At 42.3% G+C, this 24,338-nt stretch overlaps 1 protein-coding gene across 6 annotated transcripts in view; it reads right to left on the minus strand.

Moving 5' to 3' along the window:
• The window catches only part of REEP1 (receptor accessory protein 1), a 229,360-nt gene that overhangs the window by 59,836 nt on the left and 145,186 nt on the right, over nt 1-24,338 (minus strand). For 3 of the 6 annotated variants that reach the window (XM_029592782.1, XM_029592775.1, XM_029592809.1), the window contains exon 7: nt 1,277-1,312. The exons of the other annotated variants lie outside the window; for them this stretch is intronic. In XM_029592782.1, the coding sequence (XP_029448642.1) occupies nt 1,277-1,312 (36 nt within the window). The remainder of the gene's footprint in view (nt 1-1,276; nt 1,313-24,338) is intronic. 6 annotated transcript variants of the gene reach the window in all.

The following is a 24,338-nucleotide window of genomic DNA, read 5'->3' on the forward strand; positions in this document are numbered from 1 at the left end:
TAATATACCCCACTAGTTTAATTCTCCCCAATACTTTAAAAATATTTCCCAAGCAGAACTTACTGATTCCTTTCAGCCACCAGCAAGGTGATCCTCTCCTCTCAGTGCTCCCACTGGATTGTGGGTTACTGAGCTCTTCCCTTGCAATATATCTTGAGCTTCTAAGGTAAATTAGTACAAAACAATCCCTTTGAAGATTTACACTACAGTTAGTTGTCCTGAGTGACTCACTGCTGTCCTGATTAACAAATGTTGGTATATAATCAAACCAAATCACACTACCTTAACACCTTTACAGGGTGAGTAACTGAACTTTTCAACCTTTTTACTTAGGTATAAACTGCTCCTAGCTTATTGCAAGCTTCTGGCTACCTTTTTAAAATTATTTTTTAATACAAACACACTAACTTCTGTTTATTAGCTGCCTTACTGACTATTTAACATACAAACACACTAAATAATATACCCCAATAGCTTACTTCTCCCCAATACTTTAAAAATATTTCCTAAGCAGAACTTACTGATTCCTTTCAGCCATCAGCAAGGTGATCCTCTTCTCTCAGTGCTCCCACCGGATTGTGGGAGGCCTTTAACCCACACAGTTAACTAACAGTAAATGTCCTGCCATAGCACATCATTGATATTTTATGCCAAAACTAGGTTTGTTAGGGCATTTAAAAAAATGTCACCTGATATTTTTGAAAAAGAATAAGTTAATAGGATCGCTCCCAAACAGGTGAGCTTGTAAAATTCAGTTTTCCCTAGGGAAAGAGTATGCTGTGCACCAGCTAATAAGATCTTTAGGATTTTAACTGAACCTTATATTTTAGCTTACAAATACTCTTTTAACTTTTCCTCCTAACAGAAGTAAGTCTTGCTGCTTATCATGCCAGGTAAGATAACACCATACAGGTGGCCCGATTATACAGCTACCTTTTCCAGAATTTTTTCTCCTCTAAATTTTAGTTTTCCTTTTCAACAAGCACCCAAGTTAAACTAAAACACCATTCCCAAGCCTTGGATGCAGGTCAGTTCTGTACAGCAGCCCACATCAGTGCAATATCACTAACACGCAAAACATTCATGCTGCCCAGTTTGGTGTCAACTCTCACGCTGTATACATTCTATTTTTTTCAGTTTTATTTTTAAAAAATTACCTCTGAATTTTGTTAAGAAAAGCATTCAGTAGATGTTTTCCGAGTGCAGCGTCCATGCTCATTTTAAAATAATCAGCATATCGCTGTTAAAGGAATTGTTATTGGCGTGCTGAACTCACCTCTAAGGATCCTGCCCCCAGAACAGCAGGTACACACTGGAAAAAGAGCCAAGTGTTAAGAACCGGCTGTCAGTCATGAGGCTGAGACTGAAGCTGGAGGATGCATTCCTGCAGGTTCCCAATAGAACAGTATGGGGTATGTTCTAACACTATCAAATTATTATTATTATTATGGGTTTTTTTTTTTTCAGTTTTATATTCACAGTCACAGAGAATAGGTTAATGCAGGATACTGGTGCTATTTAGCTGGTTGAAAGCACCTTGTGCCTCTCAATACACCTGAGATGTACCAAAGCTATTCTATCATACCTTTCTACTTAATTATTTACTATAAGCCCAGCAAGCAGGCTGAAGGACATCAGCACAGGAGTTACTACCAGAGCTATTCATTCTTCATCTGCATGGGATCCCACTCTAACAGGACTCAAGAGCAGTAATAAAAACATTTCAAAATGGTTTCTTTCATCCTTTTTTTTTTCCTTGCTATTTCAGAAAATCAGTGATGTACTTTTGCTGGAGTATTTCCTTCAGTGCTAAAGAAATCAGCGCTTTCTGGTGGGTTAGTATCTCCCAGGGACTAACAGGAATCATTGCTCAAATGGTTTAAGGTACTGCTCAGCAGAATTTCAAATTATAAGAATGAAATTAAGTGGAAAATATTAGGGAATAGTAGCAAAAGCACAGTGGGATAGGGTTGCTGAGTCAGGAGATAGAATGGGTTTTCAGGATATCTAAAATAAATATCATCAGTTATGTCTGCATACACAGGAGGACATTTTAAATGGAGTTACACGTGTAAATGTAACATACTATCGCAGCAATTTAAAAAAGCCATTTACGCATGTAAAGTGCCCTTTCACATGAATATCCTATGGACAATTCAATGGCATATATTGTCGCAATTTTCAAAAGCCTACTTACACAGGTAAAATACATTCACATGTGTAAAACCCAATTTTAAGCGAGTAAATGTTTTTAAAATTGGGCCCATAGGGATTAAGAATAAGCTTAATTTGCATAGTTTGTCTGTCCCTGAAAACCCAGCCCGTCTGCAGACCTTGAGCAGCAATACTGAGAACCTGGGACTCATTTTCAGTCGCTGGGGTGTCTGGTAAAATTAGCCAGATAAACTCATGTGGCTACCTTAGCTGGGATATTCAGCAGTGTGGGTGCACCACTGAACATAGCCAGCTATCTTAAAGTTATCCAGGTAAGTTTATCCAGTAAACTTTAGATTTGCTGACCTGCAGGGCTAAAGTTATCCAGCCACATTAGTTGGATTAACACTGAAAATCGCCATTATCTAGCTGACTTAACCGGATAATGTAGCTCAGCCCAGGAATGCTACTAGCCCACCCCTGACATAGCCAGGTAAGATTTTAGCCAACGTCAGGGGTGGCCAAACTATCGGGATTTTTAAATCCCAAGGTTTGTTTGACTACTGACCCTCCCCGATGTTAGGACAGTGGTTCTGAACCCAGTCCTAGATTATCCCTAGCCATACAGGATTTCAGGCTGGCCACGCTGACGATGCAGGAGATGTATTTGCATACAAAGGAGACTGTGCATGCAGATATATCCTGTGCTTATTTATTGAGGTTAGCCTGAAATCCAGACTGAACAGGTGGCCCCCTGGACTGAGTTGAAAACCACCCTTTAGGTTTATAAAATGAAATTCCAACTGACCAGAATTCTTCTGTTCTGTGTCCCTTCTCTAGCGTTTCCAGTTTTATTCCCTTTCCTTCACTGTGCCTGCTTCTGTATTGCTTTCTTACCCCTCCTTCCACTTTCTGTACCCCTTTCTCCTTTTTTTTAGTCATATTTCTCCAATTCTCTGCTTTTTCTTATCTTCATCTTCCTTTCCACTCCTTTTCTGTTTCTCATTTCCTTTTCAGTCGTTCTGTCTATGTAACGTTCCCTTGATTTTAATTAGCATTATTTCTGATTTAATGCTCAGCTTTATATTGTTTTATAGCCATTCAACTGCATTATTATTATTATTATTATGATTATTATTTTCTTTAAGCATGGCAAAGAATTACATTTCAAGGAAGAAGGGGCAGATGGTGTGTAACTGAGCCATGGCCACTTCTGCCAAAGTTTGACTGCTGAACTGAAAGAAAACAACAGACGGGGAAGCTATTAATATCTGATGGATGAAGGGCCTGGTTACATTCCACCTGCTCACATGGCCTGGACTGGAATAAGCCTAAAAGGAGTTTCTCCTCTTCTGTATTCTGGCAGGCTGGCATCTTTTTGCTGAGTGAGCACCATCTGGTAGCTGACTTTGTGTGTTCTTGACACACTAAAGCTGTTTTATCTTAGTTTGTGAGCCTCTGGATGGATCGATTGTATCATACTGCTATTGTTAATGCAATAAACAACATCCCGGACTAATTTATAAAAAGATGTCCTAAAATGAATTTTTCCACCTGAGCTGGTTGACATATATGAGAAATCAACATTCTGTATTTGTTGGAATTTTGACCACATTTGACATCCAATTCAGATCTTTTAATCAGCCATGAAGGAAGGTTTTACTATGCCAGAGAAACTGTCCAGCACAGACAGCCCTTCTGTTTGGTCTAATGCCAGCTGCATGAAGTGCGTGAATTGAATCCTTTCATATTTATTTGTTTTTATTCATTTGATAACCTGCCTTTTCCTAGACACAAGGCAGATTACATAGAAATGTTACAAGATGCCTAGTACATAGCATAAAGAGGAGAGTACACAAACGAATATTAAGCAAGAAATCCATAAGGAAAGGGACTCCTATTTACTAGAGCGCAGACAAGGGCGGTAAAAATGAATAGCGAAGGATTTGTTATAGAGTCTAAGGGAAGCCCTGGCTGAACAACCAAGTCTGGATTTTCTTGTGGAAGGAAATGTTTCCATGCGTTACTCTAGTGGGGTCCTTGAGATTATCACAGGGGGGGGGGTCCACAAGAAGGGAGGCAACCAAGGTACAGCTGCTGAGAAACAGAGCAGGCTGACCTCACCTCTGAAGAGCTCTGCTCTAAGGCTCCTGCCTAATCCCACTGCCTGACCCCGTGCCAAGGAGAGGAAGATCACAGCCTCAAGAAGTCCAAGCTGGCATGAAGAAGTGTGTGTGGGTCATTGCCGCCGCAAGGACTCTAAAGCTATGCAGAGAGATGAGAAAGAGGGAAATGTGCTGCCATCAGCACCAACAGCTGCTGCTCCACACGACCTGAGTTGGCAGCAAGCAGGGTGATCGCCCCGAGGAGCATTTCTGGCCACTGATACATGTGCTCTGGATGGCCTGACTGAGAGGGAGCAAACTGCACTGAGGGAGCAGAATGGCCACGGTGGGAGCCAGGAGGCAGGAGGGAAGGGGCAGAGAAGAGGTCACAAGGAGGAGAGGGCATGAGGGAGTGCATGAGAGTGAAAGCACTTGGAAAGGGCGGTAAGAGGGAGGAGGGTGTACTACTAACTATGAGGGCTTTACACATGCTGCGGCAACCTAATGTTTTACTCAGATGTTTGTATTTATGAACATGCTGCTACAAGCTGTTGCAGTCCTGAGATGTTTATATTCTTATCTAATTAGTCCTGTGTTGATCTTACCAAGATGTGTTGCATTCTTATTCCTGTTGTTGACTTATTCCAAGTGTAGTCCTGTTCTGCATTCTGTCTAGTTTTAGTTTGTCATTGATGAATATCAGGTCTAGTCCTTACTGAAGTCTCCTTTAGGCTGTATGTTACCTTTCGAATATGTTGTATCCCGATCTTGAGTGAATTTCTTTTCAAAAAGTTGAATAATGAATACAAATAAATGTAAGAGTGCTTGGGATGGGGCCATGGGGAGAGGGGAGGAGAGAGAGGACCAGGGAAGGGGACACAAATGAATAGGGCAGGAAGGGAGGCACTCAGGAAAGGGCCATGGGGGTGGGAAGGGCAGGCGGGAGGAAGGACACAGGAGGGTAAGCACTAAGGCCCGGATTTACGCGCCTAGGTGGGCTTACGCATGCTGGGCCTATTTTTAAAAGGCCTGGACACGCGCGTGAAGCTCCGGGATGCAAGTAAGTCCCAGGGCTTCGGAAAAGGGGCGGGGCGGGGAGGGGGTGGGGCGGGGTCTGAGGCTCCCAGCACAGCGGCCATTTGCCACTGTGCTGCCCCGAGGCAGATGCAAAAGGTAAGACAAAGGTAGGGGGGGGGTTTTCCTACGTTAGGGCTAGGAGGCGGGTAGGTTAGGGGAAGGGGAAGGGAAGTTAGTGAAGGGGGTTGGGAACGGGGGAAGGCTGCGGGTGTCGGCGCACACAAGTTACACTAATGTGCACCCCCTTGCACGCACCTGCGCGCGCATGTTATAAAATCGGGCGTCCATGTGTGCGCGCCGGGTAGCACGAGGACATGGATGCACACGCGCTCGTCTTAAAATCTACCCCCAAGGAAGGGGCCTTGATGAGGAGGGAGAGGACAGAAGGGAAGGCAAGAGAGAAGGAACTATAGGTGGGGGCAAGCAGCGTAGGAGGGAAGGCAAGAGAGTGAGCACTCAGGAAGGTGTGTGTGTGGGGGGGGGGGGGGTCACAGGAAGAAGACAGGACGGACAGAACCAGAGAAGGGGCTGCAGAGGAAAGAGCAGGAGGAAGATTGCTCAGGAAGGGTTCGCTGGTGGAGGGAAGGCACTTGGAGGCAGGGAATGGCACTCATGAAAGAGCCATAAAGCGAGAGCAAGAGGAAAAGCTCATTTTTTAAAAAAAATCATTACGTTTATACATTACAAAGGATTCTGGCGTGCATATTTGTTATTACATCAATCAGTTTTCCGTATGGCATTTAACTGCATGTAAAAATTAAAGAGATTCATATGGGGCTCCGCAAAATTTCTGGAGGTTGAAAAGGGGTCCACACTCCCAAAGAGGTTGGGAACCCCCGCTCGGGGGTTGGGGGGGGAGGAGATAGCCTACTGACCCGGAGCCAGTGCAATTAGAGGAGAAAGCAGCACCCCAACCTGGGAGGAAGCCCTGACAAGAGGATCTGGGCAGGAGGAGTCCCGCAGGGTGGAGAGGGAGGATAACTTCCCTCCTCTCACCCCCTATGGACACATGCCACCTTAATTCATCCCTGGTAGGCAGTCCAGTCCAGAGGTGGGGCTTCATGTTAGATATTCAGTTCCATGTTAAGTTCAGACTTAGCCGGAGATTTCAAAATTCCCACTGACTGCCTGCCTCGGAGTTAGCTGGCTAAAACTTAAGCCGGATAATTTGGGGCCATTTCTGGGCAGGGAGAAGTTAGCCAGATAAGCTATCTGGATAATGCCGATATGCAGAGTTAGTTGGCTAACGCTGGTTGTGCCGTAGAGCATTCCTAAACTTAGCGGGATAAACTTACCCGGATAACTTTAAGATATCCAGGTGTATTCAGCAGCACAGCAGCACCCTTGAATATCCCAGACAAGTTAGCCAGATAGGTTTACCCAGCCTAAGTTTACTGGCTGGAGAGTGGCTGAAAAACAGACCCCCAGATTTCTGCCTACATTATTTATGTATCTAAGCCTGCACCACATAGTAAAACAGCTGCGAAGATAAGAGCTCTCAAAAAGAGGGTATGGTGCCACTTTATTATCCGATAGTTTGGATTTAACAGCTATATTTCAACCCTCACAAGAAGAAATCAAGTAGTGTGGTTGCCATCTTAGTCCACCTGCATGCACAGAAATAAAGGTTATCAATAGAAGCAAAAATAAAAACAAAAAAAAAAATACAGCAATATCTTTTTATTGGACTAACTTACCTCATTTTTTGACTAGCTTTCGAGAGCTAATACCTCCCCATCTATTATAACCTGAGGAAAGTAATCTTAGCCGGATGACTTTAGGGTTGCTTCAGAGTAGACCTAAAGTTTATTTGGCCACGTGTAGCCGGATAACTTGAGGCTTATTCAAAAGAATATTAGCCAGTCAGGTGCCTTCACTGTATGCTTGTAAGCATGGGACTAGCAGGGAATCCCTGACCCCCCACCCTCATGAAATGCTTCTACCGCGATCCTGGCCGGCACTTTCTGTGCTTTGCTGTATCAGCAGCACTGGAAACGTAAGCTAGCAGCGTCGTGGACACAGCAGTGCAGAAAGCACCGTGTGCTCCTACTGTGACCCCAGCAGAAGAAAAGTGAGGGGGTAGGAGGGTTATGGCTGAGGTGGGGAGAGGAAAGGGGGACAGAGAAGGGGGTCATTCTTTCACAATTATGCAGGACTGAGGAGGGGCATGGGGGGGAGGGAGACCAGTCCCAGAACCCAGCCACAACCACTGTTCTATATTTTAAATGCTGACAGAGGGGTTTGAGAGGGTGGGGGATTCGGCCCCTTTTGCATATACTGGGTGGGGGTGGGGGGGGGGGAGGGTCAAGGATTCCCCACCAAAACCCATGCTGCACTTTTATTTTGTTGTTTACAGTAAAACCATTTATTTAACTGGTTATATTCCTTTTGAATTTCGTTGGTTAAGCCTCAAGACATCCGTCCACTCACCGTTGGATAACTTTAAAATGAAACTGGTTATATTCTAACATAGTCAGTTAGGTTTTAAGGTTATCTGGCTACATGTAGTCAGATAAATTTAGGAGAGTATATTTAGCTGGATAATTTGCCCGCTTGCTATCTTACTGAATATTGGTCTCCTTTATTTGCATGCAAGAAACGATCACTACACATGCTACATTATAAGTTACTCTTGCCCTTGTTTCTGATAGGAACTGGGTGCTAATATATTTTTTTTTTTCTGAACAGAGATTTAATATTTTTTTGGCTAAAAAAATAATCAGTGTTTCCTGCTGTTCTTCAAATAATCCAATTCAAGAAGAAAGTTTTTTCTTCAATTTGTACCAGCAAGTTTTCAGTACTGGAGATGAATATTTCCTGAAGTTCATGCAAATGTATTGTGAAATATAAGGAGGATCACTTTACTTTTTTTGACCTTATGCAACTGGAGACTTTTCTAAGAGATAAGCCTTCTGGCGCTATATGATCTCCGCTTTGGGAATTAACTTGGAGTGAGTTAGTTGACTGTCATATCTGTGCCTGCTGAAGCAGATCGGTAATCAGTTCTGTACTGACTTGTTATTTTCCTTTAGTTCATTATTTTCTCTGGGAGTTTTTCCCGCCTTATGGTGAGCTTGAATTGTTTTAAAAATGTTTTTACTATATTGTCATGTAACTTTGATTTGATGTAACTTTGATCTGATGTAACTATATTGTCATGTAAGTTTGATTTGTTTATGAGTTTTATTATTGTATCAGTTGCAATGTATTTTATGTTATAGTATGTAGATTGTCAAGTATTTTGATTTTTTGGATTATTATTATTACTTAAAATTATTTATCGTTTTTGCATCTAAAATATAATTGTATGTACTTTTAATAGATTTTAGATGCCACTATATTTGATAAATGTTCTGTATTTCTTATATGTTGTTGAATGTGAACCGTTGGGAAGGCCATGCCGATGTGACGGTATATAAAAATAATAAACCATAAATGTGCTTTTTCTGTTTTTGCTTTTGAATATTGCTGTATCATATGGTATACTTTTCTAAGCTGATATGAATGGATTTACTTGAAATGATGAATTTAGTGCAGAGCCCCACTGGTTCTCTATTAAAGAGTAGCTTTGTAGAAAGGCTATGCAGGCAGAGCAGTGAGAGAGGTGCATACCACCTATTAGGTTTGGCTTTGGAGGAAGGAGGAGAGTTTCTTTTGAGTCTCTTTTCTTTTATTTCTGTTTTGGGAAAAGAACTTCTAGACCAGTGGTCTTCACTCCCAACCCTCCAAGGGCTGCAAACAGGCCTGAATTTGCCAACAGGCACTAGGGATGTGCAATCATTTTTCCCGAATTAGGCAATGTCAATGAAATTGCCTAATTCGGAATGGTTTGGGAGAACTGAAAAACAATTGAATTTTTTCCGAAATTTCGGAAAAAAATCATTTTTGAGTTAGTGCATGGTAACTCCCGTTAGTGAGCGCTAACTCCCGACAGTATGCACTAACCCGAAAATTCCTGCGGGGGGGGGAGGGCCCCGAAATGAAGCCCGACGTGAAATTTTTTACCCGAAACACATCTCTAACAGGCACACTAGGCCTGTGCCTAGGGTGGCAAAAATCTGGGGGACAGCAGGCAAGCTGAAGATTTGCTCCCTCCCAATTGTGTTGAATCTTACTCAGCAGAGAATAGCTTTCTGTTTCCTGGTCCAGCCCCTCCCCTCCTAGTGCAGAGAATAAAAGAGGAAGGCTGAGGCTGGAATGGGCAGAGTAAAGAAAAGCTGCTCTACTCCCTATTCCAGTCCCTCTCCTCCAGCTTTGTGGAGAGGAGGAAGGGGAGAGGCCAAAGCATGCAGTAGGGAGCAAAGAAAAGCCACTCTGCTCCCTAATTCATGCCCTCTCATCCTGTCATTCATGGACATGAGAGGAAGAGGTGAGTCTGGAGTATACAGAGAAGAGCAAAGAAGGCTGTTCCTTAGACCTTCTGCTCTGCTGTCCCTTGTCTGGAGTTGGGGGGGGGGGGGGAGGGCAGTGGAACAGCACCAACAGTGCCTAGGGGTGGCAAAATCCTAAATCCATCACTGCTATTGAATGTGCATGAGAAACATTTACAAGCAATTGAGGCAGTGTGCATACAAATCTCATACATATTCATTAGGGATATCCTGAAAATATGATCTGCTGGCAGCCCTCGAGGGCTGGGAGTGAATACCTCTGTTCTAGATCCTACTCACTGGTGTGTAGATGTAGAGAAGAGTCAAGAAGCTGAGTGGTTTGTTTCCTTCTGCGAAGGAAATGGTTTCATTTTTTGATTCAGTTGAAGGAAGCTTTCTGTCAACTTCCTTCCTTTATGGATTTTGTTGGTCAGTTTTATACAGTTGTTATCTCTGGAACCCTCCACCTGAGAGATTCAGTCACCCACCAGAGGTCTGAAAGAAGAACTGGATATCCATCCAGTGCCTGGGAGAAGAAAAGGATTAAGGTATAACTGAGAAGGGTGCCACCTCACCGCTACAGATCCAGTACAGATATTCATTGGATATTTGGAAAGTACTCTATAAGTACAAGGTGTAAAAGTGCTAAAGGAGCAGTGAGACTTTCATACCAAGACATCTGATCCAAAGTATGGTAAATTGGGAAGTAAATTTGATCTGCCAACCCACCAGTGCAGCCACCCCCAAGGAGGAAGCTTTAAAACTTCCCCTAAGCAGGGAAGGAATTTGGTTGATAAATACATTATGGAAGGAACTGCACAGCCACAGATTTACCTTCACTAAGTTGTGTTATGGACTATATGAAGATTGAAAAAAGCAAGAGGGGAGCACTGCTGCACGCAAACAATCAAATAAACCAAGAGAATGTGCAGGATAAATTCAATGTCCACACAAAATTTTGAGTGAGGAAATGTATTCTTTTGAAACGGCAACTTAACAGTGTTATAACAGGATATAATTCAACGTGCACATAAATGCACTCCCAGTGACGCTGAATGTGAAACCAGTTACAGAAGAAATAAAGTACTGTTTGTCCCTCCCGACGCAGCCTTGTGGCGAAACACTGGTCCATGGTCGGGGGACCCGCTTTGAATTATATCCTGTTATAACACTGTGGAGTTGCCGTTTCAAAAGAATACATTTCCTCACTCAAAATTATGTGTGGACACTGAACTTATCCTGCACATTCTCTTGGTTTATTTGACTATATGAAGATTGGACATAAACAGAACTTTACTCCATCTTAAAAACTCCTGTCAATAAAGTTATGTTGGAACAGTATTACCGAGTCTAGTAAGATTCCTGAAGCAAAGATTAAGTAATCATAGACTAATGCCCTGGACCCAGAAGACCAGTGCCCCATCCCCACTCCCTCCTCTACGGAGGAATCTTGTAGGTTTGGGGCTATAGAGGAAGTGAGAGGAACTAGTAACTCCAATGTATGATTGTTTGCTCGTGGACTCTCCAAGTGGAACATCGCCCAAAGGTTATATTAAATAAAACCGAAGGGTGGCAGCCAGGTTGGTCACAATTAGAAGGTTCGCCAGGTCTGTCTGGCAGGCTGTGTAGAACTAGTGGTAATCAAATGAACTTAGGAGTGTTTAGACTTAACAACAATTAATCACAAGAGAGGGGTCTCATCTGCTATATTTAGAAATGTAACATGATGTAATATGACCTATTTACTTGCATTAAATATTACATTAAATATGACCTATTTACTTGCAATATTAGTATTATAGTAATTTATCTGTCAACTAAGTCCGACCTTGTAAATATCTGTACTGTTAATAATGTACGATTAAGTTGATCCCCAGCCCTTTGCACCCCCGCTAAACCTAGTTTAGTGTATTTTAATTATATGTATTCAACGATGTATCTTTATTTAAATATGTTTGATTGTAAAGCTTGTTGCTAATTTAATGTTCATTGTAAACCGAGGTGATGTTTGCAAACGAGCTGCGGTATATAAAAAACCCTTAAATAAATAAAAATAAATAAATGATGATTCTCGCCAATTGTTAGCCTTACTTTGATACAAAACGAGGCTTATCAGATCATACCAATGTCTTTGTGTTTTGCAGTTTGCCTTTGGGTGTGTGTGTGCCTTATAACTTTTGAACTGCTGGACCTAGCTCAACCAAACTTGGTGTGAAGATAGGTTGTTGGGTGCAGAGAAGGAACATAGACCATTCTAGTTCTGAAACTTGGAGAGTGCATTAGGAGGGGGAGTGGGTATATTTGGGAATTTTGCCATAGGAAATGCAGTGAAAAGCAAACTAAGAGTAGATAGAATGTCACTCCTTCATTTTGTTAAATTTGCAATCATATAAATAAGGCTACAACTTCCATAAAGTTTCCAGGTCAGTGCACCAGGTTGTTGTTGGGGGTTACCATCTAGAAAGGCCATGTAGATGTAGGGGCTGGATGTTTGGGCAACAGCCACATTAGTACTGATGGCTATTTTGATTACGAAAGAGCTTGTGCTAGATGTGAATTAAACAAGGAATCCTATATGCTCATCTACCCAAGATATTACAACACAAAGGAGGAAGACAACAAAAAAACTGTCTTGGATAAGAAGAGATATTTACAAATGGTCATGCTCTATGGCTGGCTGCTGCAATATATTCTTAGCAGTGTGCATAGGAATATCTTGGTAGACTGAATGGGCCAGTTGATCTTTTTCTACTGTCATCTAACATGTTACTATGTAAGTTCAATCAGTTGAACACTTAAAACATAGGTGCATAACACTGGAAACAAACTTCATTTTTGGACAACTAAATATTAGGAGGCCGATATTCAGTGTTACTTAGCTGGATAAGAATAAACTCATGTGGCTATATGGCGGCAGATGAATATTCAGTCCAATTTAGTGGCTGCCACTTAGCTGGATAAGTACTTATCTGGCTAAGCAGTTATTCAGATAAGCTGTGGGCAGGGACAGTATTTCCGATGTCGTAGTGGATGAATATCTAGGAACTGGTGACGACCAGATGGTGTGGTTCAATATTAGGACACAAGAGATGAAGGTTCATTCTAAGGTGAGTCCTAAACTTCAGGAAAATTAACTTTTCAAAATGGGGAAGTATCTGAAGGAGCTGGATGGGAAAATCTAGGTGATGTAGAAGAGCATGGGCAAAATTAAAGGAGATATTATAAGGACAACACATTTTTTTGTTAGGCATGTACTGTAAACAAAAGTAAGAGGTAAAAGAGACCTTTTTGGTTTTTAAGAAGTAACAGAAAAGGTAAGGGAGAAAAGGTTAGCATTCATAAACTACAAGAGATCACAGGAAGAGGAAGACGGTGGACAGTATCTGGAAAAATTAAGAGAAGCTGGGAAAGTAGTCAGGAATGTGAAAATTCAAACAGAAGAAAAAATAGCAAATACAGTAAAACAGGGGAACAAGGCTTATTTTTAGATATGTTAGTGATAGAAGGCTGTGCAAAAGTGGCATTATGAGACTCAAAGGTGAAGAGAAGAATATGTAGAGGCTGATGAGAAAAAAGCAAAATTGCTTAACAAATATTTCTTTTCTGTGTTCACTGTAGAAGTTCCTGGAGCAGGACCACATAAAACAAACACAGATAAGACTGGAAGTGAGGTAAACTTCAATCGATTTTCAGAAAAGTGTGTTCGTGAGGAGCTAACTAAACAAAGTAGATAAGGCGATGGTGTTGCACTCGGGAGTGGACCCTTGCCCTGGAGCAGTGGAGAACGGCTCCCTGGTAGGGACCAGGAAGCACCTGCCCCCTGGGGGTGGAGCACTGGAGGAGACAGAGGCTAGGATGAGCTTCACCACTGGAAGCCCACGGACCCCCCGGGTGGAGTCCGTAGGGACCCGGGCCGCTTGGATTTAGGTGGGCTTGAAAAAATGGGCAGGGAGTAGGCGGGCCAGGGCAGGACCGAGGCCTCCGGCACAGCGGTCGTGCCTGGGGTTTGCACGCCGGCACTTGGCCGGTGCACGCAACCTAATCCTACCCGGAGGCAGGCGCAACTTCGCGAACAAAGGTGAGGGGGGGTTTTAGATAGGGCTTGGGAGCGGGTTAGGTAGGGGAAGGAAGGGGAAGGTGGGGGAAGGTGGGGGGGGGGGGGGGGGGCGGAAGGAAAGTTCCCTCCGACGCTGCTCCAATTTCGGAGCGGTCTCGGAGGGAACAGGGAACGCCATCGGGGCTCCCCTAGGGCTCGGCGCGCGCAAGGTGTACAAGTGTGCACCCCCTTCTGCGCGCCGACCCCGGATTTTATAATATGCGCGTGGCTGCGCGCGCAGGTTATAAAATCGGGCGTAGATTTGTGCATGCCAGGTTGCGTGCACAAATCTACACCCGCGCATAAGTTTTAAAATCTGGCGCTATGATTTTACCAGATGTATCTGATCAATTTCTTTGATTGGGAGACCAGAGAGTTGGATCAAGGGAGAGCACTAGACGTAGTTCACTTGGATTTCAGCAATGGCTTTGACACGGTTCGACACAGAAGACTTATAAATAAATTGTGCACCTTTGGTATGGATCCAAGAGTGACTGATTGGGTTAGAAACTGGCTGAGTGGGAGGTGGTAAAAGGAGTTTTCTCGGAGGAGGGGGTTGTTACTAGAGGTATGCCTCAGGGAATGGTCTTTGGACTGATTCATCTCAACATTTTTGTGAGCGACATAATGGAAAGGTTGTTGGGAAAGGTTTGTCTTTTTGCTGATAATACCAAAATCTACAACGTGAACAACCAGGAAGAATTAGAAAACATGAGGAGGGATCTAGTAATGCTCAAGGAATGGTCTAAGTCTGGCAGTTAAGATATAATGCTAAAAAATTCAAAGTAATGTATTTGGGATGCAAAAACTCAAGGGAAAGGTATAGTATTAGATGTGAAATTCTTTTAAGCACAAAAGAAGAGCAGGATCTGGGGGTAACTGTATCTGATGATCTTGAAGTAGCCTAACAGGTGGATAAAGTGATGATAAAACCCAGAAATATGCTTGGCTGCATAGGGAGAGGAATGGTCAGCAGAAAAAGGGAGGTGATATTGCCTCTGTATAGGTCCCTGGTGAGAGCTCACTTGGAATACTGTGTACAGTTCTGCAGACCGCACCTTCAAAAGGATATAAACAGGATGGAGTCGGTCCAGAGGGTGGCTACTAAAATGGTCAGTGGTCTCTGTTCTAAAGCTTAAGGGGACAGACTTAAAGATCTAAACATTTACACCCTACAGCAGTGGTTCCTAAACCTGTCCTGGAGGACCCTCAGCCAGTCGGGTTTTCAGGATGTCCATAAAGAATATATATAAGATAAATTTTCATGCACTGCTTCCACAGAATGCAAACTTTATCTCATGCATATTCATTATGGATATCCTGAAAACCTGACTGGCTGGGAATCCCCTAAGACAGGTTTGGAAACCTCTGCCAAGATAGGAGAGATATGATAGAGAGATTCAAATATCTCAAAGTTTTTCATGCACAGGATGTGAGTCTCTCTCAATGGAAAGGAAGTTCTACAATGAGAGGGAGATTTAGGAGTAATCTTAGGAAATATTTCTGTACAGAGAGGGTGGTGAATTCATGGAAAAGCCTCTCAGTAGAGATGGTGGAGACAAAAACAGTATCTGAATTCAAGAAAGCATGGGATAAACAGAGGCGTACTAAGGTAGGGGGCGAGGGGGATGGTCTGCCCCAAGTGGCAACAGGGGGATGAGTTCCATTGCTGCCGGCAGGAAAGTCCTGTGGTGGTGTGGAACAGAGACATAGTGGGGGAAACCCTGCCAGCAAAAGCAAGTACCTGGAGTGGCAGAGGCCATCAGCGCCGTTGGTATTTCCTGGAGCCAGTGCGGCAGTAAAAAGGCCCAGCATTGCCACCAGTGTTCCCGGAGCCAGCGGCAGAAGAAGAGAATCTGCGGTGCCACCAGCAGCTGAAGAAGGGAGAGACTGGCCCTGTAAGAGTAAGTGCCAGTATATGAGGGGTGGGGTGTGTGAGTGTATGTATGAGAGTGTGTGTCTGTGTATGAAGGTGTGTGTGAGTATGAGGGTGGGTGTATGAGGATGTGTGTGTGTATGAGAGGATGCCTGTGTGTGTATGAGACGGTGAGTGTATAGAAGCGTGAGTGTGTGTGTGTATGTGCGAGAGGGTGCCTGTGTGCGTGTAGGAGAGGGTAGCTGTATGTGGGGGTAGGGGTGAGAGAAAGGAAGCATGTGTGTGTGTGCATGAGTGAGACAGGAATCGTGTTGAGAGATGTAGAGGAAGTGTGTATTTGTGAGAGAGTGATGGAGGAAACATGTGTGTCTGTTTCTTTCACAGATGCACACACACACACTCATGCTCCCTCGGTCTCTCACCAAGCATGTATGTGTGTAAGAAACAGAGGGAGCATATTTTGTTTGTGTCTCAGAGTGACAGATATGGAGAGTGGGACATTTTTAAAATCCTTCTTAGTTTTAATTACTGGATGTTATTTGATGTCTGCTGTTTTGAAATATTTTATGGATGTTTAGGACATTTTTAAAAATTTGTACAGGAGCTTCTAATTATTGAATATTATTCTATTCATCAGCTGTTCTGAAATGTATATTTTTCAGTATGGCTTTACTATTCTGATTGATTTATATTTCTTGATTGTATTGTTTTGAGGAATAGTGATTTTCTGCTTTTCCATTGTTGCACTGCATACAGAATCTGGCTTGTGGTTTCCAGTTCAGTTTTTGTCTGCATGTGTGTGTGTGTGTGTGTGAGAGAGAGAGAGAGAGAGAGAGAGAATGAGAGGATGCATGTGTGTGTGCGTTAGCGTGTGAGAAAGACACAGAGGAAGCGTGTGTGTGTGAGAGAGTGATGGCAGAAGCATGTCGGTGTGTGAGAGAGACACAGAGGAAGTGTGTGTGTGAGAGAGGTACAGATAAAGTGTGTGTGTGTGTGTGTGTGTGTGCCTTTCACACACACACACGCTCTCACCAAGCATGTATGTGTGTGTATGAGAGAGAGGGAGAATATTATGTGTGTGTGTGTGTGCGCATGCGTGCCCCCAGTCCTCAACAATCTTAGAATGACAGATATGGAGAGCTGGAGATTTTTAAAATCCTTATTAGTTTTAATTATTGGGTGTTATTTGATGTGTCTGCTGTTTTGAAATATTTTATCAATGTTTAGGAAATTGTAAAATTATATATTGGGGGGCAGGGTGCCAAAGAAGTATCTGCCCCAGGTGCCAAATCCTCTAGGTACGCCTCTGGGGATAAATATTGTGGATCTCTAAGGAAGTGATGAAAAATATAATGCTAAATTAATTGAACGGATGGGCAGATGGGATGGGCCATATGGTCTTTTTCTGCTGTCATGTTTCTAGGATTCTATGGGCATTCCAGGGAGGAGCTACTTATCTGTCTAATTTAGTTGGATAAGTAGCAATATTCAAACTTATCTAGTTAAGTTAACCGGATAAGTTAGACCTGCTCAAATAGCAGGTCTAAAGTTAGGCAGATAAGACTTATCGGTTAACTAGAAACTTCTTTGGGGATATTCAGCAGCACAGCTATGCTGAATATCCCTTGTAAATTAACCATCTAAGTCTTATCTGGTTAACTTAATCAGATATTTCTGAATATCTAAATGGGGGGATTATCAACAAGAAGTCTGGGCAGTCAATAGCCATTCAAAACTGACACTTTCATGTGTCTAACAGGCACAGAACATTCCACTTAGATGCACATCTATCTACCTGTGAACTGTAGCCTTTTATGTATAAAACCCTGCAAAGGATCTATTTCCCAGAATGCCATACGCAAAGCACAGTATCACTTAGTAACACATGGAAATTACTCACATCCCTTCTCAGATTACCAACCCATATCAACGCCAGCAAGGTAGCAGCTTGACTTGTCTTTTTTTTTTTTTTTTTTTTTGCAACCACTCATCTGGCAGATTGCTTCTCAGCTTTTATTTTAGCTCAGATGAAATGTGAGGTCTAAGCCATAAGGTGAGAATAGTTCCTTCTTAGCCTTTTGACAGAGACTGAGAACCTATACAATGTGGAGGTAATTTTCAAAAGGTTTTATGTGTGTAAATGGACTTTTGAAAATTGCTACGTTTACATGTGTAACTTCTTTTGAAAATTCACTCCTATGTGTGAGTTAATGTCCTGTCACCAGACCCCACTAGGGAAACAAAACTGTTTGGACCTTGGTCAAACCTGGAGCTATAAACTTCCCATAAAATAATAATGATCTGGCAGCTAATGTGTTTTAGTCAGAGAATACAGCCAAATCCAGGGCCTGATTTACCAAGTTTTTATTCCCCCATAGACACGAAATGGGAAAATGTCTTCATAAATTAGGTCCTTAGAGCCTTGCTCGGTGTCAGATCTAGCATGGAGATAAACTCAGAGAAATCTATTTATATTATTTTATTTTACTTTATTCAGATTTGTGAACTAGGAAAGCCAGATTAAGACAAAAGCCTTCTTTTCAACTAGGTATGGGGAATCTGATCTGATACAGAGTCCTTGAACACCACAGGATGAAGAAACATTAAGGGGCCTATTTACTACCTGATTTTAACACCTTAATACCTGTTAAATGCCTGTATTAATGCTGAACGTGCATTAAAGCAACATTAACGCATTTGTATTAAGAGTGATTCAGGGTTTTTTCCAATAATGCAGATTTTTGCATTAAAATTGAGCTGATCAAAATTCAAAACTAATATAGTGCAGTTTGTATTAACACAAAAAACTACATTAATGCTGCTGTGCAGTTAAAGATTTTGCATTAAAAGCTCATGGTAATATCCATTTTTAACATGCATTACTGTAGTGCTTTCTCACACTATTCAGTAAAGGAACTAAAACCTTCAATAAATAGCACATTTAATAGTGCTGCACTAATGCACATTAAAACCGTGCCTCACTGTGCTCATTTTACGCTCTTTAGTAAATAAGCCCCTAGGAAAGATTAGCAAAGATCTATCTGCTATGCAGACAGAAATGAAGTCCACAGAGAGATCGTGTGAAAGACAAGGAACAAGACAAGAGACAACAGATATGAATTGCCAAGGCCTTGAATGTAGAGGACTGACTTACTCATTGGAGCTTGCAGCTAACGGGTTGGCTGCAGCTGTTCATTTTCAAAACAAAACAATTAGCTGTACTCGTCACATGTCCAATAAGTCAAAAGCACACCAATCTGTGTGGTACACACCTTGTATCAGTTTTAAAATGTTACTGTTAAGTCATTATTAAGTTTGTACTTGCATCGCTCTTTCATAATCTCCAAGACCTATGAAGCATGTCTGGAGAGTGATAACTTACATTGCATAGATCAAAGAAGTAGATGCCCAAGAAAGTCTTTGCCACATTCCAGTGGCTGCCTCATGTGGCGAAACTCGGCCTGAGTCGGGCAATTTTACTAGCATTATACGTCTCCACCTATTAAAGATTTGGCAAAGACTTTCTTGGGCATCTACTTCTTTGTTTTTCCTCACGGCTTTGTTAGATCGCCTGCCTTGCTGTTTTTTGGGCCCATTGCATAGATCAAGGCAGTTGATCGTTTATGCAATGTTTGAGATCACACTTGAGATACTGAGTGATCTGTGTACATTGTTTGGATCCAGCATGACTCTGAATTTAAAAAATAACTCACCAGTAACATCTTTGATAGCTGAACTGTTGTACAGTGTGGACAGTTTTTCCATAAGCAATGATCCTTTAGGTAAGAGTAATTCACACAAGGTTGCTACAGCCCAGAGGCGAGTCTTCTGGCATAACAACCAGCAATAAATGCTCTGGCCAAAGATGATAACTGCTACAGTTTAGTACAATTTGCTTAATTTAATTAGTCTTTTGGTTTTAGAAGACTGCGATACACAACTACTTGTGAATCAGTGAATGAACCGTTCCTATCGTTGAGACATTTGATACATTATAATAGGAATGTGTTGGCAGGAATTTGCAGTAGCCGCTATTTTCACCAGGAACTTTTCATTTGGTGGATAGAGATGGGAGAGAGAATGTGTGAAAGTATGCAAGAGAACCTTGTGGCTAGATATATCCAGAGCTCAATGATAAGGCCATCATTTAATTCACAGTATTCCAAGAAGTATGGGATCTATGCATAATTAAATGCTACATTTGGCACATAATATTTAGGAGGTTCTCATGATGAGTTAAAGGAATGAGATAGGGTGTATATATGTGCTATACAGAGTGGGACACATAATAGTAGCTTTTAGATCTTCTCTTTATCTTCCCCTCCCCTTTGCTGTCCAACAAGGATAGGAATATTTGTCTTCAAGAGCCATTAATAGGTCTGGTTTTAACAATAACAAAAAATATGCAAATAATCTAGGATCTTAGATCAATTCAATCAGAGGAATATTCATTGAGGTTGATTCATCCATTTACAGGCTGACAAGGAAGCTGCGGTGAATAGCTGTTTGGGAGGGTCGGGTGAATATCTTATATGCTATTCTCAGTTTGGAAAGCAGCGCTTCAGAAGGCTAAATATTTCTGAATAGGCCGATAAAGAGTGCACAATGAGAAATGTTATGCAAGCTTTTCTCTGTGGGACAGAATGTATGATCAATTTCATTAAAATATGCATGAGGTTCATTGCTTTTAAGACATGCAGTTGCTCTGATGTCAGTAAAAGTTGGAATTTGGCAGAAGAAGTGCATGGAATTGCTCAAGGAGTGATTGCTGCACAATCTGAGGGTGAGAAACCACATACACTTTCCACACATTAATCACATCTCTGCCTTTTTAAAATATCCTCCATAATGAATGAATGATAACATATCAAAAGGCAGCAGATAAAGTCCAAAATGGCCAATCCAGTCTGCCCAGCAAGGAGTTTAGGTGCAAACTGGATTGCAAATTACCTCCATGCCTTCTTTTTAGGGCTGTAACCACCACTCTATTCAGGATACCCCATGCCTTCTGATCAGGGTTGCTCCACTGAAACATTTACCTCTGCTATCATCTATTCAAAATTCAGCTGCATGCCTTATCTTTCTGCAGAGCCATTATGATCATGTGACCCCCCCTCCTTCCTCTTGTCACTACACTAGCTCCCCATCCACTTCTGTACAAGTTTCTCCTAGTCACCTACAAGTGTCACCACTCTTCAGCTCCTCATTACCTTTCCTCTCTTATCTCTCCCAACTGTCCGGATTTTCTGCGGACAGTACAGAATTTTAAGATTGTGTCTGGAAGTCAGATGAAGAGTTAAAATGTCCGGAAACTAACCTTCTAGTCAAGCACAACAGCTTTTGGCATCTGCATCTCCTCAACCAGCCGAGAGGACATGTGGTTTAAGTCCACAGTCAACAGCAGCTCTATACAACTTCCAGGAAGTTACTTGCGCATGCATGCACCCCCTTCTCCCTGCTACAATCTCAGCTGCTGGCACCTATTCTTCCACCCAAGGACCAACAATAAAAGGCCCCTTGGAGCTGCTGGCACCACCACTCCTGCCTCCCACCTGCTGCAAAACAAGAAAAGAAGACGACAATGCCTCATCTCACCTCACCTTCCGCCAGTGGCACTTCCCCTTTCGGTCGCAGCATAATAGGAAGTGCAGTGGTCAGCATCTCTCCTCTTCCCAAGGGGCAATAAATAAAGGCCACTGGCACCTCACCTACTGTCCGTGGCTCAACAAGAAAAGGCTCAGCTGGGCTGCCAGCACTTATCCTCCCGCCCACGGACTAACAAAAAAGGCCCCGAAGGACCGCTGGAACTACTCCTCCTGGTTCCCGCCCATAGCAAACCAAGAAAAGAGGTCACCTCTGATTCACCTCCCGCCCACAGCACAAGAAAGAAATATGCATGCCAGCAGCTCTCCTCCCGGCCCACAGCACAACAGGAAGTGGAGCCGCCAGCAACAATCCTTCCCACGGGGAAATAAGTACAGGCCAACAGCATGTCCCCTCCCACCTGCAGCACAGCAAGAGGGCCAGGGGGACCTAGGTTTGCCGAAGTAGAGGCCAGAAGAATATATGAGAGCCTGTGTGTGTGAGGGAGAGTGAGTGAGTCAGTGTGTGTGAGAGAGTCTGTGTGGGCGTGAGAGAGAGAGAGTGAGAGCCTATGTATATATAATTGTGCATGGGAGGGAGAGAGAATGAATGAGTGTGAGAGAGGCTGCATGTGAGTGTGGGAGGGAGAGAAAGTGACTGTGAAACAGACTTTAGGTACATGTGGTAGGGAGATAGAGTCAGTGAGCGTGAGAAAGCCTGTGTGTATGTGACAGTGAGAACATGTATGTGTGTGGAAGGGAGAGTCAGTAAGTATGTGCATGTGGGAGAGAGAGAGAGTCAGTGAGTGTGAAAGAGCCTATATGTAGGTGTGGGAGGGAGAGAGAGTCAGTAAATGTGAAAGAGCCTGTATGTGTGTGTGGGAAGGAGAGAGAATTAGTAAATGTGAGAGAACCTGCATATGTGTGTGTATGAGGGAGAGAGAGACAGTGAGTGTGAGAGAGCCTGTATGTGTATGTGGGAGGGAGGAAGAGAGAGTCAGTGAGTGTGAGAGAGCCTGTATGTGTGTGAGTGTGAGAGGGCCAGAGATTTGTTTGAATTGGTGACAGAGAGAGCCTGTATGAGTGACAGAAAGAGATTGAGCATGTAAGAAAGGGCTTGTGAGTGCCTGTTTGTTTGTGTGTGTGTGTCTGTGTGTGTCAGAGAGGGAGTGTGCACAAGAGTAAATATGTGTATGCGTGTATGAGAGACAGAGGATAACATGTGCATCATCCCTCTCCCCCTCTAATCCATGACAATCTAAGGTGATTGGAAATCAAAAGTTCACAGGTATGGAGTCCTGGGATTTTTTTTTTACCCTATTTGAATTATTTGACTTTATTTGATAAGTCTGCTGTTTTGAAGTATTTTATTGGTGTTTGGTAAATTTAAAAAATGTTTAATATGAGTTATTAATTAATGAATTGATTTATTTACATTACTTTGTTTACCTATATTCTGTACTCAATCATACTGGTTATTAATTATTGGATGTTATTCTTTTCATCATCTCTTTTGAAATGAACCATATTGAAATTTCTATGAATCATATTGAATATAGTTTTACTATTAAGATGTTTTATATTTCTTGGCTTTATTGTTTATTTTGTAAGGAATAGTGATGTTTCTGGTTTTCCATTCTTGCACTATAAACAGAGTCTGGCTTATTGTGGTTTCCAACATCAAGTTTCTATTTATACTTCATGGTCACTGTTTTCCATATTTGGTGAGGGTCTGTCTGTGTTCTGCATGTGTGACCATGGTGAGGTATTCTTTTAGGTTGCAGTTTCTGTGTAGGGATCTATAGCAGCCTACCTTGTTCTGTTTCCTAATAGGAGGTGTATTGGTTTTAGGGCCTGGTGTAATATTTCTAGTGTTGTCTTTTCTTAGGTAGGGTTTTTACTGTTTAATTGCTGGCAGTTAGTACTGTTTTGTTTTGGGAGGTTTACCATACTGTAATTGTAATTCAGTTTATTCATGGCTTTCTGGTGGCCAAGCCCACACCAAACACACATTACAACAGGCTTAATACCATATGGGTTCCAAGTGTCTTTTTTGCAGGGTTTTCTGTTCAATACCACAGCAGTACATGTAAATATAGTATACATGTAATAAGACATATTTTTACATGTAAAATCTGTTATAATTCCATACTTTTTAATTTTGTGTGAAGAAAGGGGTCACGAAAGCTGTAAGCTTTGCCTAGGGCACCTCATAACTTTGCACTGGCCCTGGGATGGCAGTGATGGGTAAAGGGTAGGATATCAGATGAAAAAAGACAAGATAATGGGGAGAAATTGGTGTTCGATTGCTTATGGGAATATGTATTCTCATCTACCCAAAGCAGAGGAAGCTCAACTGGGCAGACTGAATGGAGCAATTTGGGCTTCATCTGTGTCTTCCTATGAGATTGATCACTGTCTCAAGGGATAAACAATAGTAATGGGCATAATATATTTAATGAGTTATTAGAAACTCTGTGTCCTGATAAATGACACGTTTTTTATTCTTCTTCAAATCAAATGCATGTTTTCCTAATGGTGGGGTTGGCAGTTCTTAATTATTTGCAGTTTTCCTGACTTCTAATGGAATGTTAATGGTATGTTTATATTTGGGATCATTTGGTTGTACCTCGCTTTGTGCACAATTTTCTAGTTATAAGGCAAGTAATACAAGTTTAAAATAAATCTTCATGTGGAAGGACAAAGGTGAAAAGTTTACTCTGTGAATCCTAGTGTTCGGAATTTTCACAGTTGAAAGTTTGCAACCCTACCCAAACCCCTCCTCCTGATCGCCATTCATTGGACAAGCTGCTCTTATCTGTGTCCTTCTCCTCCACTGCCAGTTCTTGACGCCATGCTTTCCACCTTGCTGCGCCATATGCCTGGAACAGCTTTACTGAGTTGGTGTGTCATATTCCCTCTCCTGTTATACTCAAGTCATGCCTAAAAGACTTCCTTTTTGAGGGTGTTGGGCTTTCATTATGAAATTCTGTGCCTAAGCATATTCAGCGGACTAATGATTATTTAACTTTAAAAAAAAGTAAGATCTGACATTTTATGGAAACTTTTATTGGAGGT

Source organism: Rhinatrema bivittatum, chromosome 1 (genome assembly GCF_901001135.1).
Source record: "Rhinatrema bivittatum chromosome 1, aRhiBiv1.1, whole genome shotgun sequence".
In the NCBI taxonomy this organism is placed as follows: Eukaryota; Metazoa; Chordata; class Amphibia; order Gymnophiona; family Rhinatrematidae; genus Rhinatrema; species Rhinatrema bivittatum.